This window comes from Crocodylus porosus, unplaced genomic scaffold (genome assembly GCF_001723895.1).
Source record: "Crocodylus porosus isolate Cpor-Errol unplaced genomic scaffold, CroPor_comp1, whole genome shotgun sequence".
Classification (NCBI taxonomy): Eukaryota; Metazoa; Chordata; order Crocodylia; family Crocodylidae; genus Crocodylus; species Crocodylus porosus.
In genome coordinates this window covers 48,485,471-48,499,976 of record NW_017728886.1, presented here as the reverse complement: position 1 = coordinate 48,499,976, position 14,506 = coordinate 48,485,471, and the positions used below count along the sequence as shown (strand labels likewise).

Here is a 14,506-nt window from a genome sequence, read left to right as displayed (position 1 = left end):
GGGGTTGGAAACGACAAGCTTATAAGTGGAACCAGGAAAAAAAAAGTCAGCCTGGAGACCCAATAGAATTAAGCCACAAACACATCACGGTGGATTTCAATGCTAAATCTCATTTTAAGCACAACACTACAAGAAAAGCAGTACCAAAGGCTATCAAAAATTGTTGGTTATAAGATTCAACTACTGTATTTACCTCAATCCAAGATGCTTAGAATTTAGGATGAACCCCGCCCGCCACAATAATTAGATTCTATATACATGGAAAATTATGAATGTGTTGTTACTGTCTATGTAAAGACTAACTAGTGGAAGGTCATCCTGAATTCACCTCTCCTCCCCTTCTCCCCCGCACTGTTGTGGTGGAGAAAGCAGCAATAGAAGGCAAGGGGCCATATCCCCACCCCTTACCTTGCCTGCCTGCCTTACTTGCCCCTTGCCCCCCTCTGACTGCCTCCCTACCACTTGATCCCCTTGGTGTCTGCCCCCCATGTACTAGTACCCACCTTCTGCTGCCTGCCCCCTCACCCCAATTCACCTTGTATCCTTGCCCTCCTGCCCTCCCATGAATGTGCATGACCCCTGCTGGCTGCCCCTCCCATGTGACCCCTCCCATGATTACTGGGGGAAAAAAGCCTTGTCTTGGATTTAAGTAAATATGGTGTATAATGTCCTTTTATTCATATCCTGTAAAAATATTGATTCCTCATGATATTTATTCTCCACAATTCTCAGGAATGCAATAGCACATCAATTTCCAATGTATTATTTCCTGAAAATGGCTGTTATCTGGGTACTTCCCAGGGGGTGTGGGAGGTACTAACATAGAGACCTATTAGATTTTTCTTTAACACCCCCCCCCACAAAAAAAAACAACAAAAAAACCAGGCATTTACATACTGATGAATACATTCTCAGAGTAAAAACAATACAAGTACTGAGAAGCAACTCCAACCTTCTTTAAAACCATGATTTGGAATAGCTTTATCTTTGAATAAGTAAATGTCCATTGCCATATTGCATGCTGAACTTAAGTGACTTTCAAAGAACATGTTCAAAGAATCTGTATGTTTTTGGTTTTTGTAATCCCATAGGCCTATGAAACAGTGTATGCTCAAATGTGCCTATGGCAAAAGAACAGGCAACCATTGCTGAAATAATCAAAACCTTCTCATGTCACTTATATTGTGCACTCATGTCTAAATATAAGTAGTAAATCTTTTTCTCTACACAATTAAACACTGCTGCAAATAATGTGCAGTTTTATGCATGTACACTTTATAAAGTGTTCATAAACAGTCACTACAAACCCAAGCAATCATACTGGTTGAAACCTACAGTTACTAAAGAAGTGAAAAAATACGGTAAGATTAACTCATGCTTCAAGTTTAGCTTCATCACAAATGACAGGTCAATCAGTTACAGCAAATGAAAGAATTTTGCAAACAAGATAGCTATTACAACAACAAAATTAAGCCACAGGTTCCCAGTGGGTGACTTGTAGAGCTCTAGATATATTTCAGTCAGGAATCATTATCCCTAGAGTACGCTTGGATTTGATCAAATTGATTTTTCTCAACTGCAAAAAGTGACAGATACAAACAGAAAAATCTATTCTCAGAATATCATGGCTGCCTATAAGGTGAAAAAATAAAAAGGGAAAAAAACAAACCTGGCCAATGATTCTACCCAATAGAGCCCAGATTCCTTGTCCTTCATTTCGTAGCTTTCCATTCATATTTTGTAGTTCTTCCAAAGACTCGCACAGCTGAAATGTAAAAAGCCCCTGTTAAAGTTTATTCACTGAAGTTACTTAACATTTACTATCTACAGGAGGTGTTTTACCTGTAACTTTTATGAATTAGACAATTAAAAAAAAGTAGAACTCAATAGTCATGTCAATATCACCAAGATCAATGGAATTATTCAGCCATTTAACGGCACTACAAAGAAAAGCTGAGCAGCCATCTGTTTTGAGAAAGCAGATTGAAGTAATTCAGCATAAGGTTCTACAAGTACAATCAGAAAGCAAGATTAAAATATGCTAATGCTTCATACGAGTTGAATATACTACTACTTCTAGCTGCAAAGTTATGACAAGTTTTTCTATACCGGAAATCAAGTTTGGTCCCCTCCTCTACTTCCAAAATAAATGCAATCTTAAAAGAAGACAATGTTGGCAGAAAGGAGTATTTTTAAAAGTAATTCGCAGTTATAATACTGTATCACTTCTTAAAATAACTGCATTCCTCAACAAACAGTATGAATTTCTCACAATATGAATTTAAAACATGATTCAAATGCCATGGTTTCATAAATTTTAACCTGCCTCATACAGAGACCATAAGTATTAGACCATTCTGCAAAAATGGATATAATCCACTGAAAAATTATAACTGTTTCTGTTTCAGAACAGGAATGGGCCCCCAAACTTAGGTAAAATCACATTCCATACCAAAGGAATGAAATACAACTATTTTCACTGAGAAGAGAAAGTGCAATTACTCAAAAACAAGATCAGGAATGAGACAAATCAAGTTACAATAACCAAAAAAGGGGCACAAACAAAAATAAAGAAACTACAATAAAAGAGGCCTCAAACCCTGGAAGTGGTTCCATGCAAAAAGTCTATGCCCATTCAGGACCCTACTAGAGCTATAAAGCCATTTGAAGGATATGGGAACAAGTCAATATTTTTTAAATGTTTTAATTATAGTTACATATGAGATATAAGGAAGATATCTGAAGTATAAATTTTTACCCTGCTATTTCAATTTTAAACAACTTTTGTATATCACATTTAAAAAAAACAAACCCTCCGGATAGCAAAACACTATCAGTATACAACATTCAGTACACTGTTGTATGCATTAGACTTCTTACCTTATTATATTCCACGTGAAGCTTTTCTTGCTCATTTTCCAATTTATCTTTAATATTCTTTTGCTCAGTCATATTTTCCTGGATCTGAATCATGCGCATATTTCGCTCTATTACAAACAAAATCCAATAGTCTCTAGCTTCAACTGGATTTTTAGGGATTATACATTTGTTAAAAGAAGTGCTACATATTAAAGTGTTAAGCAAGAAAGTTAAAATGTAAAATTATTATAATACAAACACAGAGGTAGCCAAATGACATCCGAAAATCTTGTTAAATACCCTAGGAATGGAATAAAACAACAACACAGTTCTGCCTGTCCTTTTGATGCATGGGGAAAGTTTATAGTCCACATTGGTCTGAGACAAAAAAAATAGAAGAAAGTAAAGGAGCTCCTAAAGCCTTTGCTCTTGAGAGAAGACTTAAGGTCAAGAGGAAAAAGCATGTACAAAGAAGAAAGAGAAAGATGCCAACTAGCTACCTTCCACTCTAAAAAACATAGTTCCCCTTCTCCTCCCTACATTTGAAGGAATTTGTGTTACCAAAAAAAAAAAAAAAAAGAAAAGTTAAGAAGTCAAACATTTTTATTCTTTGAAATGCTGAACTCTGCAGTCATTTGAATACAAAATCATAGCTAGCTTTTTCTTCAGTGAGAAAAGGAAATAGAATTATAATATATGCATAAGTGTAAAGCTGATTGTTATAAATGAAGCCTTCCTATTTTTCTTTCATCAAATATTTTCTTAAAAATCTATTTCATAAAGCTCAAAGCATATGTACAGAATTTCCTATATAATTTTAGAAACGTGACTATCAGGTTCTCCTCCTTACCAAGATAATAATTCACAAAATCAGCAGTGAGAGCTGGCTGCTTATGTTTCCTCCTTCCATCCACACTGGAACTGGTATCTGAAGTGTCCACAGGAAAAATGTCTGTACTGATGCCCATTAATTCAGCTTTACGCATCAGTTTACGTATGGCCGAAGCGCTGCTAGTGAGCGGACGTGGCAGCTTCTCTCTTGGAACCCAAGCCTGAGGCCTCGTGGTGCGAGCCAGTTCTGCCTTAGCACGATACTGCTGTAGTCTAGCATTGATTCGAGCCTATAATCAAAATCCCATAAATCAAAACACAGTAGAAAACAAAGTAATTTATGCCAGCAAATATAATCTCCCTTGGAAATAAGTATACCATAGGCATTACTTTTAATATGAAAAAAATCACATTCTAATCAGCATTTTCCTCATTTTAGGATCTGGTACTCAAGAGGGAAAGACAAAAATGGATATATATTTGATTTCACTTCCAAACTTTACAATTCAGCAGCAGTATATTTTCTTAAACTTAGGTTAAAAATTCATTCTCAGTAAGAGAATTGTTATCAGTCACAGCTCTCTGCCTTCAACAAAAGTGTTAATATAAATCTGCCAGCTCCCAACAATCACCTGTAGCAACAGTCATATCTAGGTTAAATGGTATTATGCTCACAAGTGGATAAAATCTGTTGCTTGTGCTTCAGAAAACAGATATACATATTGTATAGCATAAATACTGACACCTTTGCCCTGTTTTTTGATAAAAAAAAACTCTTTCCAGAGTGCCATTCCACTTTATAAATTAGTATACTAGCTGATATTAATGTGCCACAAAGACAATTTCAACAAAAGCAGGAACAACAATAGAAGCACAGTGCATATATTGCAGATGGCATCTATGTATCTGCGACCATCTGGGAGACCAGTCCCAGAAGATCAAGTTGTAACAGGTAATCAGAAATACTGTCTGCAGGAATACTGTGTAGCAGCAATTTTGGCAGAAAATGACACTAGCATACAAACTTTCAAAGGAATAAATCCAGCTGAATACCAGTTGCCATTTTGAGTACCTGCCTGTATAAAAACTAAACTAAACTAAAGGGCGTTAATCCAACTGCCACACCGCATGGTACAAGATACCCATGAAAGAAAAGCAGCAGTATTTATATACCATATTTACTCAACTCCAATATGAGGTTTTCTTTTCCTGTTCAAGGGGAAAACAAAGCCTCATTTCAGAATCAAGTATCAAGTGAAAAAACAGAAGAGTCGGCAGGAATCCACTTGGGGAGGCACACAACCCAGAACAGAGGCACCCAAAAGTGTGGCAGGCAGGTGGTAGAAGGGAAGGCAGCACATGGAACAGGGGCGTGAGGGAGAAGGACAAGTGTCCGGGGGGGGAGGGAGCCAGACTGTGGGAGGAACAAGCAGCAGGGAGGGCAAGCACTGGGGGGGGGGTGACCCCCTCCCTCCCCTACTACAGTGGTTGTGGGGACAAATGTAAGATGACCCTCCAATAATTAGATTCTCTACATGAAAAATAATAAAAAATTTACAATTTTCTATGTACAGAATCTAATTATTGGGGAGTCATCTTAAATTCAAAGACATCTTCGATTCAGGTGAATAAGGTGCATGGTTACATTTGACGCACATCTTTAATTATATGCATCATTGTTGATAGTAACATTACAGACACAGTTGACTCTGCACACTGACTCATTAGCATTTGTCAGACGTTTAGCAATAAAACGGTCCATATCATATTGGCAACAAGAAAAGGAAAATTGACATTACTGGCAATCAGCCTTGTTTGGCTGATGCGGCCGATAATGTCACCAATAAATGCTGTGTGCTGCAGCAGCATGCATGGGGACAGCCCGCCAGCTTGGAGACAATCACTAAGTTGGGGGGAAGAGACATCAGGGAGGGGTGTCTGGGGGGATGCTGTTCAGGGCCCCCATGATGCGGGAGGGAGTGGGGCTGGAGCTGGGGCAGGGTCTGCACAGCCAGGACAGGGTGGGGCACAAGACAGAGCTGTAGACAACTCGTCCAGGGGGTGCTGGGCAGTTCCCGCCGCTGCACACACCCCTGGGGAAGGCATGGGGGCCATGTGGCCCCTGGATCTGTGTATGGGGAAAGGGTAGGCTGCTGCTTCAGGCTCAGGGCTGGGGGCTACACCAGCCTCTTCCCAGCAGGAGGGGAGGCTGGAGTGGACAGCAGCACTGGAAGGAGAGGTTACAGGGGAGCTATGGCAAATTTTTGGGTGGCTATAACCCACTCTGTAGCCTCCCCCACAGCATCAGTGCCACCCTCCCCACCCCAAGTGCAGCCCCAGCCCAGCCTCCCTGCCAGGAAGAGCCCAGCACAACCCCCAGCCTCGAACTCACATTAGCAGCCCTCCCCACACACACATCTGGGGGGACGTGCCCTCCATGCCCCTCCCCAGGGTGTGCAGCAGTGGGAGCCACCTCTCTTGTCCTCTGGACAAGCTATGCCATGTTTCCATCCAACATGGCACCCAACCCCACTCTGACTGTGCAGCGCAGGGCACTGTGGGGACTGCATCCCAGGCCCAGGCCCTCCCTCACCATGGGGGCCTCAATGTGCCCACCCATGTCCCTTCCCTTCCCCACGCCCCTTCCCCCCAAAATAGACTTACTAACTAGAGGTTGCTCTCCATGCTGCCAGGCTGCATATCAGCAATTGGATCAGTGTCAGCTGATATGGCTGGTCAATAATCTGCCATCAGCACTGGCCCAAAAAATTTTTATCGGTGCATGCCTAGTTTCTGTACATCAAAATCTAGAGCATGTCCAACACATGACTTTCAGATATGACCTGGCACCGCAAACCTTTTCTATAGTCCACAACACCCTCTGCAATAAATAAGTGGATCCATCTGCAGCTGCCTGGATACTGCAGTAGAAAAGAAAAAAGAGGAAGCAGGAACCAGAAGCACAGAGATCACATTAAAGAGTGGGAGAAGGACAGAGAGAGGCAAGAAAAGGAAGGAAAGATTACCCCCAAGAGAGGGATAAAAAGGAGGTGGTCAAGTTCCAAATGGGCTAGTGGGTAAAAAGAATTAAAATGAAAGTAAGGTGCTCACTAAACATGGAGGGACATGTGTGACAGGAGAACATGTCATCAATACATTTATTTTTATTACGCCTCCAATTTAAATGTAATAGTTTTACCAGTTAGAAGGGTTACAGTCTATAGTTAGAAATATATTAACTAATAATAGGAAGAAAGAGTCAGTGAAGACTGCCAATTTTTTTTTTGAAGTTAATGAACTGGAATCAAATTATGGATACGAGAAGTTATACATACAGGGGATTGATTTGTTTTCTCTTGCCTTGGTCCCTTAACTCTCATTTATTACAATATTTACCACAATGTCTCTTAGGTTTACTCTAGAGTCGGGGGAGAAAGGGAAAGTGAAGGAAGTACTGCACCAGGGCATCTTTATAAGTGCAAAAATGTATATATATATCCAATGTAGACTGAGTCTTTGGATTCTGGGAATAAGTCGAGGAAATTCATTCCTTCCCCAGCTCAATAATCGTAGTTTCGAAATTTTGTAATGTTAAAATCTACCAAGAAAACTACAGTAGCCAAAAAACTTTACAGGATTACAACTTGTCTACATAGAGAATAACCTAAAGGAAGCTAGGGAGTAAATTTACAGTACACTAACTACTATACCAGCTCTACATGCAGACACTTCTAGTGAGCCCTACCTACCCCTTCAGTTCTGAGCATATCTAAGTGGTTTTGACACAAGCTCCTCATGGCCATTTGCTATATTAAATATGACTTTCTTCAATTAATCAATAGTTTCAAAAGATCTGTTCTTATAAAGCCACACAGTTCCTTTTAAAAGGGGTTAGAAATTTCTGAGAAAGGTTACAAAGTTATAAAGCAATTTCATTTTAATTCATACCAAAAAACTGCAGGATATTATTTGTAGTAGGGATGTCCAAATTTGAGCACAGGGACCTCCAACTGAACAGGACCCCCAAGCCCCCCACTGCACAGGCAATGCAATATCACCCACTGCCATGCAGGTCTCCTGCTATGCAGGCATGAGCTCTCCTGGCCCCCTCCTGCCATACTGCCCTGCCCCACCCAGAGACCCTGGCTGCTGAAGCTGCAGAAAAAAAATGAAGGCAGTGGCAGCTGGCAGGGAGTCTCTGGGCTGGTGTTAACTCTTTATTTGCTAATGGAGGCTCACAAGCTGCCAGTTGAAAACCCCTGTAATTTTACAGTAATGTAAAATAATATTAAAAGCCCTGAAGTAAATGAAAACTAAGGTTAAACTAAAGTCTATTACTCAAAAATTAGGAAATGTCAGAATTAAAACTGTCCATTAAACCTTCATTCTACTCACTTGTGTGCATATGTTAGGATAATTATATGATCACACACCATTTTTTTTCCAGAGGACTTGTGCCCCAATGAGCACACACTTCTATGATCTTCATTCAGTCTGTATGGTCCCTAGCCCCAAAATACTATTTACTGTATACTTTCCAAATGATGAATTTAGAATACAGGATTCTAAATAGTCAGGCACTGTTGGCTACTTATATAGTGAATCACTCCTGTCGATTTCAAGCACGCTTGTTGGTGCTCAGCTCTTCTGCAAACCTGAATGAAAATGTCAGGAAAACACAATTAATGACCAGCTAAAAAAAGTTCAGTTTTAATGATTTGCCCACCAAACTACAGATAGAAACTCTGTGGGAGAGACAGGTGCTGAATCCAATTTTTCAGGACAGCATTCACTGCCTTAACAATAAAACCATCCTTTTTCTAGCTACAATCCAACCTCACTCATTAAACTTCTTCCAACTTCTGCAGCCCTTATTCATTCCTAAATCAGAGCCAACCCTATGGACTGCATGATATGATGCACCCAAAAATACCATGTGGAATCATGTAATTAAACACTGGATTACACTGTACATGTACAATGCAGCCAAACTAAGACTGAACAAGGAACATAAATTCTGACACATCCTACTTTTTGAGGGCTTGACTTCAGTATAATTTCCTAGGTCTTTAGAAAACAACGAAAAAAACCCAGAAGTTTCATCACATGAAAGGTATACCAGTTTCCATAATTATCTTCAGATACAGATTTGCATCAACTTTGCTAATAAAGCTACCTCATAGGTGTAGCAGATTGATACTCATTACCTGAACCAACCAAAAAAATACCACTTTACTGTGAAACTCACTGGTAATCTGCTACTCAGCACAGTAAATACCATTTTGCCGGTTATAAGTAGACTTATTTCCCAAAGAGGGACATAAAAAAATCACGCTCAAAGGGCTGTCAACCTAAAACTATACTATACAGAGGAGATGACCCTGCATGGCACACTGCCTGGCCCTAAAGGTGCCATACAGGGTCATCTACTCTGTTATGATGGTAGCAAGAATGGTTCAGCTCACGCAAGGAAGGGCCACAATTTTTCAGTGATCCAGACTGTCAACACCACACAGGTCCGGGATTCATATTGATCCCTTTGGGTTCTTCCCCCAGTTAGCTGATACTTGTGGGATTTTGTAACAACAACAGCACTTCAACTTTTCCCTAAAATTCTATCAGAAAATGTAGGGCTGACTTAACATGCTGGTCAATTTGCAGTTGAAAACACAGTATTAAAGCTCAGGATTTCAGATTCTATTCCAGATTATGAGGCACTGTTTTCTACTGGTTACAGGCTCCTAATGTGTGTGACTATTTACATACATCTTTAGCTTCTCTCTTTCCCCAAACACCCCTACTCTTCCCTGCAGTTCATCTCAGCTGTCCCTCTGCCAGCAATCTTTCTCTGCCATCCCCACCTCAGAACAGAGCCAGACAGTTTCCTTCTTCTGAATTTGATCCAAGCCCCACAGCATGCCCTGGATACTGGGTAAGGAAATCACAAGTAAAATCATACCCAGTTCTGCAGCAAGTGAAAAAAGGCTTACAATAAGAAAGTGTTCTGCAACTTTAACTGTACTTATGCTACCACCTACAAAAACTGAAGAATTTTCTTTAACATGCACATAGCAAAATATCCAACTCCTCGCTGCTTTTACTTATTTCCTCTAATTTTTATTTTAAGATTCCTTTAAAAATACAGAATTAAAGGAGAATTAGAAGTTGTTCTACTATAATAAACTAGTCAGGATTATTTCAATTCAGATGCTTAGTTGAAAGGACTTTCATATATTATATTTTGGAGGAATTAATTCTTTTGAGTGTACAACCTAAAGATAATTTACTGCCACATTAACCATATGCCATTAAGTGTATTCCAAATTTCATTTTTAATTACAACAATTCCACCCTTCTCCTTTCACATTCTTATTAAACATGGAAGATTCATACATGTGCAGTTCTGGAATTAATACAGTACCTGTGCTTCTGGCGAGAGCTGTTTCTCTCTTTCCTGCAAGGACATTTTACAATAAGACTGTAAAGCCAAATAGTTCTTCCGTTTCCATTTTCTGTCTAGTCTGTCTGCATGCTGCTTACAATAAGCAAAAAAAGGATCTGCTATATCCTGTTTCAGTAACAAAGAGAGAGATGAGAGGGGAAAGAAAATAATTCTAGTTAGAAAAAAAAGGATATGATAGAATATATAGCCATCATTCTGGCAAACCATTTCACATATTCAAATAGATAATTTTAATAGAAATAAGTATTTTTAGGTCTCGCTTACACAAACTTGCAATCAGTTTTGTTAATTTTTCTTTTATTGTTTAACAATTTAATTCAACTGATGCAACCCTTGTATAGACATTCAGATTTTTAAATGGGCATACTGGTTTTATATAATTTATCAAGAAATCAAATTAAGTTGATATAAGCCAGGTTTAAATTAGTTTAAGAGTATGCAGGTGAGAGATCTGCACTAGTTTAAATGAACTGTTATTTAAGCTCAGTACTTCCTTCTTACATACTTCACAGTTTATGAAACACCACAATTTATTACAAAACTTTAGTTTTCTTCCCAAATTCATAAACTATATAGTTTCAAGTTTACTTTGTTTTCACACACAAAAAGTACACCTATTAAACTGTTGGGGACAAAGAATGACTGTTCAGTTTTTAAAAAGTCAATGTCAACTTCAAAAGTTTAACTTTAAAAGACAGATTTATTTACATAAAATACTCTCAATTGATAGTTTAGGTGAAAAACTTTAAAATACTATTCAAATATCAATTATATACAAAATTTATTCTAGGAACATATTCACTACATATGCAATTTTTAAAAAGTTGTTTAAAGCCTCACAGTTACAGAGCACTGAGAAAGATCCTACCAACATTCAATGTGTCAGGTATCCAGGTTGTAGCTGTATTAGTCTAAAGGAAAAGGCAATCAGGACTCGTAGTACAGATACCATCTTTTATTAGACCAACAAGATTTTTGCCAAAAACATTCTTAATTAAAAGAATTCTTTTGCAAAAATCTTGTTGGTCTAATAAAAGATATCATCTCTGCTTTGAGTCTTGATTACCAACATTCAAGGCACGTCGCTGTTCTACAATTCTGCAAGTTAACAAGAGGAAAACTTCTATGCAAAAGGCTTTATCGGCAATTCAAACAGCAACATAAAGCAGCACACAAAAAAGCATTTATGGCATTATGATTTCACTAGTCATGAAGAAGGGATCAGAAAACTGAGTCAATTTCCTGTACTGAAATTGATGAAGATTAGGCATTCAGATCTAATGTCAGATTTTTTTCCCTTGAAGCAATTCATAAAAATATGTTTACTGTTATATTTTAAATACTAAAGATTAATGTAAAAACCATCTTCATTCCTTCTAAAGTGTTCTTACTTGCTGTTTGATCAATTCCAAGAACCATTGACTACTCTAGTGCCCAAACTGCTTAACAGAATATTTGATCGTTTCAGAAAAAGTCCTGAAAGGAAACCCTTAACTATATTTCTTTCACACATACCTGCACGCATGCACAAACTTCTCTTGAAGAAATACTGAACAGAAGACGTTCACAACCCAGACACTGATACTCCCAAGAAAAGTGGCATTATGTAAAACTCTATACATAATGCTTTGCTATAGTTATAAGGAAATAACTTATTTTTATTTCAGTTTCATTTTTCTCTCAATTTCTTCAAACGTTTTTAGTCTGACCTAAGTGCCTGAAAAGTGCAAGAGCAGACTAAGACTGGCTGAAACTGAGATGGACTGCAACTTCACAGTTTATGCTAAAGTCTTTCATACCCAGACTATTTTCAAGATAGAAACTTGTCACTGTGGTTTATTAAAATCTGGCACTAGATCCCATGCCTGTCTCTGCCCCCCACATATCCTTGCTAATTCTCTATTTCTACAGCAGTGAACAAACAAAATACTATTCTTGCCTGTCAGGAAACACCTACTTAGTCATTACAGATAAGTATAATATTCCATTTTGTTTTAAATGTATATATCTGTATATTTAGATTTTAGAGGTAGGATAATAAGTGACACAGTTTACCTCCACAGAAATTTGAATTAACAGCTCTCTCAGATTAACCTCAACAAAGTATACTTGTTTATAATTAGCTATTTAAAGATATACACATTTTTAGGTGAAAAACATGCCAAAGGCATAAAACTGGTGGGAATTCACACAATTGGCTTCTTTAATAATCGTTAAACCCAGTCCATTACTCCCAACACATTTTAGCTCAAAGTACAGTATTTATCTTTCCAAAACATCATCTTGCAGGAACTAGTTATTTTGGTGAATAGTTCTGATGGAAAGCAAATTATGGTCCGAGTGGTCAGCTCTTCCGAAAATAAAAAGCAGAGATTCCGTTGTCAATAATGAATTGCAAAGAGGCCTGTATACGCATGTGTACCTCTCACTCATTCATACATAATTTATTTTCTGTTGTGTATATTATATAAATAAAAATGTGAACTGCTATATCAAAACTATGGTCAGGACACTCGACAGAAAAAAGTATTTCAAATGAACAAATCATATAATAAAATATTTTGTCATACGGAGTGCTTAGTTCATATTATTAAGAAGAAAACTAATAAGATTAAATGTGTGTACAGAGAATGGACTTTCAGTACCTTAACTGGATGAAATTATTGCTAACTTGAAAAAGTTGAGTCTAAAGGAAAATGAGAAATCACTTCATAACAATGAAAAATAGCCACTTATAAATATTCTACTGAAAAACTTATACACAAAATATTAGAATAGAAACATGGCCAGATTCTCAGGCCCAGCTTGATGCTGTTCATATCATTTAAACAACACAAAGGGATGGATCTGGCTGAAACTGGCAAATTCAACAAAGCAGGGGGACTTCCAAATTGCAATGAAACTGCCAAATCTGACACCTATGTCATTCTCTCTCATCCCTGTCACAGAGGCACTTCCAGAAAGAGAGGGACAAAATGAAAAGACAGACAAATGGATTTCCCCTGCCTCAGCTGGTGTACGGTTTCTTTAAAACCATAGCTAGATGTCAAGCCTAAAATCGGAACCTTGACGGATTGAAATTTTTCCTGGTGAAACTAAACAGGAGAAATCTGGCGAAATGTCTAGTGCTACTCTCAGACTACCAAAAAAGCCTCTCACTTATATTCTCATAGCAGCATCTTAAAATAAATGTTCATCAGACCAGGGTTGCCATATAACAGTAAATTTACAGACACCACAAGATAACATCCTAAAAACACCTGTCCATGACCATCTGTTAATAAATAAACAATTAAAAGCCTTCCGTGAACACCCGGAGCCACTGGAGCTTTAAGCTCTGTCCCAGGGAAAAAAATGTAGGCAATGTTAAAAGACGGAGCATAGCAGCACCACTTGATGTCTGAAGACAACCCAGCACCCTGTATGGAACTCTTCTTAGCACTTCCCCCAACATGAACCACATGCTGCCACTGGGTCCCATTTCCCATCTGACACCTCTAACAGTCCCTTGCATTAAAGGTACAAGGAGGAATAAGGTATCACCTGAACATAACTACCAGCTAAGGATGCCCAGCCCTAGAAGCCCTGCACAGCGTGAGGGAGTGGGGCCTAGGAGCGGCCGTGAACTCCCTAGCGCCCCCCTACCGTCACTCAAGGCTGTATTCAGCACCCTCAGATTCTCGGCCGCCACGACTTTGATCTTAAATGAGTTTAAAATGGGAGGCTGCCTTTATCTCCCTGGTGAACGGTACGTAATGGTCCTGCCCCTACTCCATATGGGGTGCCTCTGTGGACCCCTCCCTTAAGGGGTATGCGTGGGACGCTGTGCAGTCCCTTGCCCTCTGGTGCTCTCTCTAGCACCCCGGGCTCATCACCTGCCTGACGCCCCTGGGCCTAGCTCTCCGCCGCTGCCCTGTCACCGGCGCCCCTTGGGCCTGGCTCTCCACCGCCGCCCTGTCACCGGCGCCTGGATCGCCCACATCTGGGCTTTTGCGCCCTTCTCAGGGCCTCTATCGCGCCTCCGGCGCCTCTTGTCCCTCTCGGGTCTCTGCCACCCTACCTGTGGCCGTTGCCCCCCTTCTGGGCCCACGCCTGCGCTCCTCGCACGCACTCTCTGCCCCCTCTGGAGCCTTGCCCTCCCTAGGGCCCACACCGCGCTCTCCACGGCCGTTGCCCTGCCTCTGGGCCTGCACCGCCCTCTCTGCATGTGCTCTCTGCCCCCCTCTGGCGCCTTGCCCTTTCTAGGGCCCACGCCTGCGCTCCTTGCACACGCTCTCTGCCCCCTCTGGAGCCTTGCCCTCTCTAGAGCCCACGCCTGTGCTCCTTGCACACGCTCTCTGCCCCCTCTGGAGC

At 39.9% G+C, this 14,506-nt stretch overlaps 1 protein-coding gene across 6 annotated transcripts in view; it reads right to left on the bottom strand.

Moving 5' to 3' along the window:
• PHF14 (PHD finger protein 14) overlaps window positions 1–14,506 on the bottom strand; it is a 290,125-nt gene that overhangs the window by 200,524 nt on the left and 75,095 nt on the right. For all 6 annotated transcript variants that reach the window (XM_019533903.1, XM_019533925.1, XM_019533897.1 and 3 more), the window contains exons 8-11: window positions 10,112–10,258; window positions 3,710–3,980; window positions 2,881–2,987; window positions 1,670–1,765 (exon numbers count right to left, since the gene is read on the bottom strand). In XM_019533903.1, coding sequence (XP_019389448.1) covers window positions 1,670–1,765; window positions 2,881–2,987; window positions 3,710–3,980; window positions 10,112–10,258 — 621 coding nt within the window. The remainder of the gene's footprint in view (window positions 1–1,669; window positions 1,766–2,880; window positions 2,988–3,709; window positions 3,981–10,111; window positions 10,259–14,506) is intronic.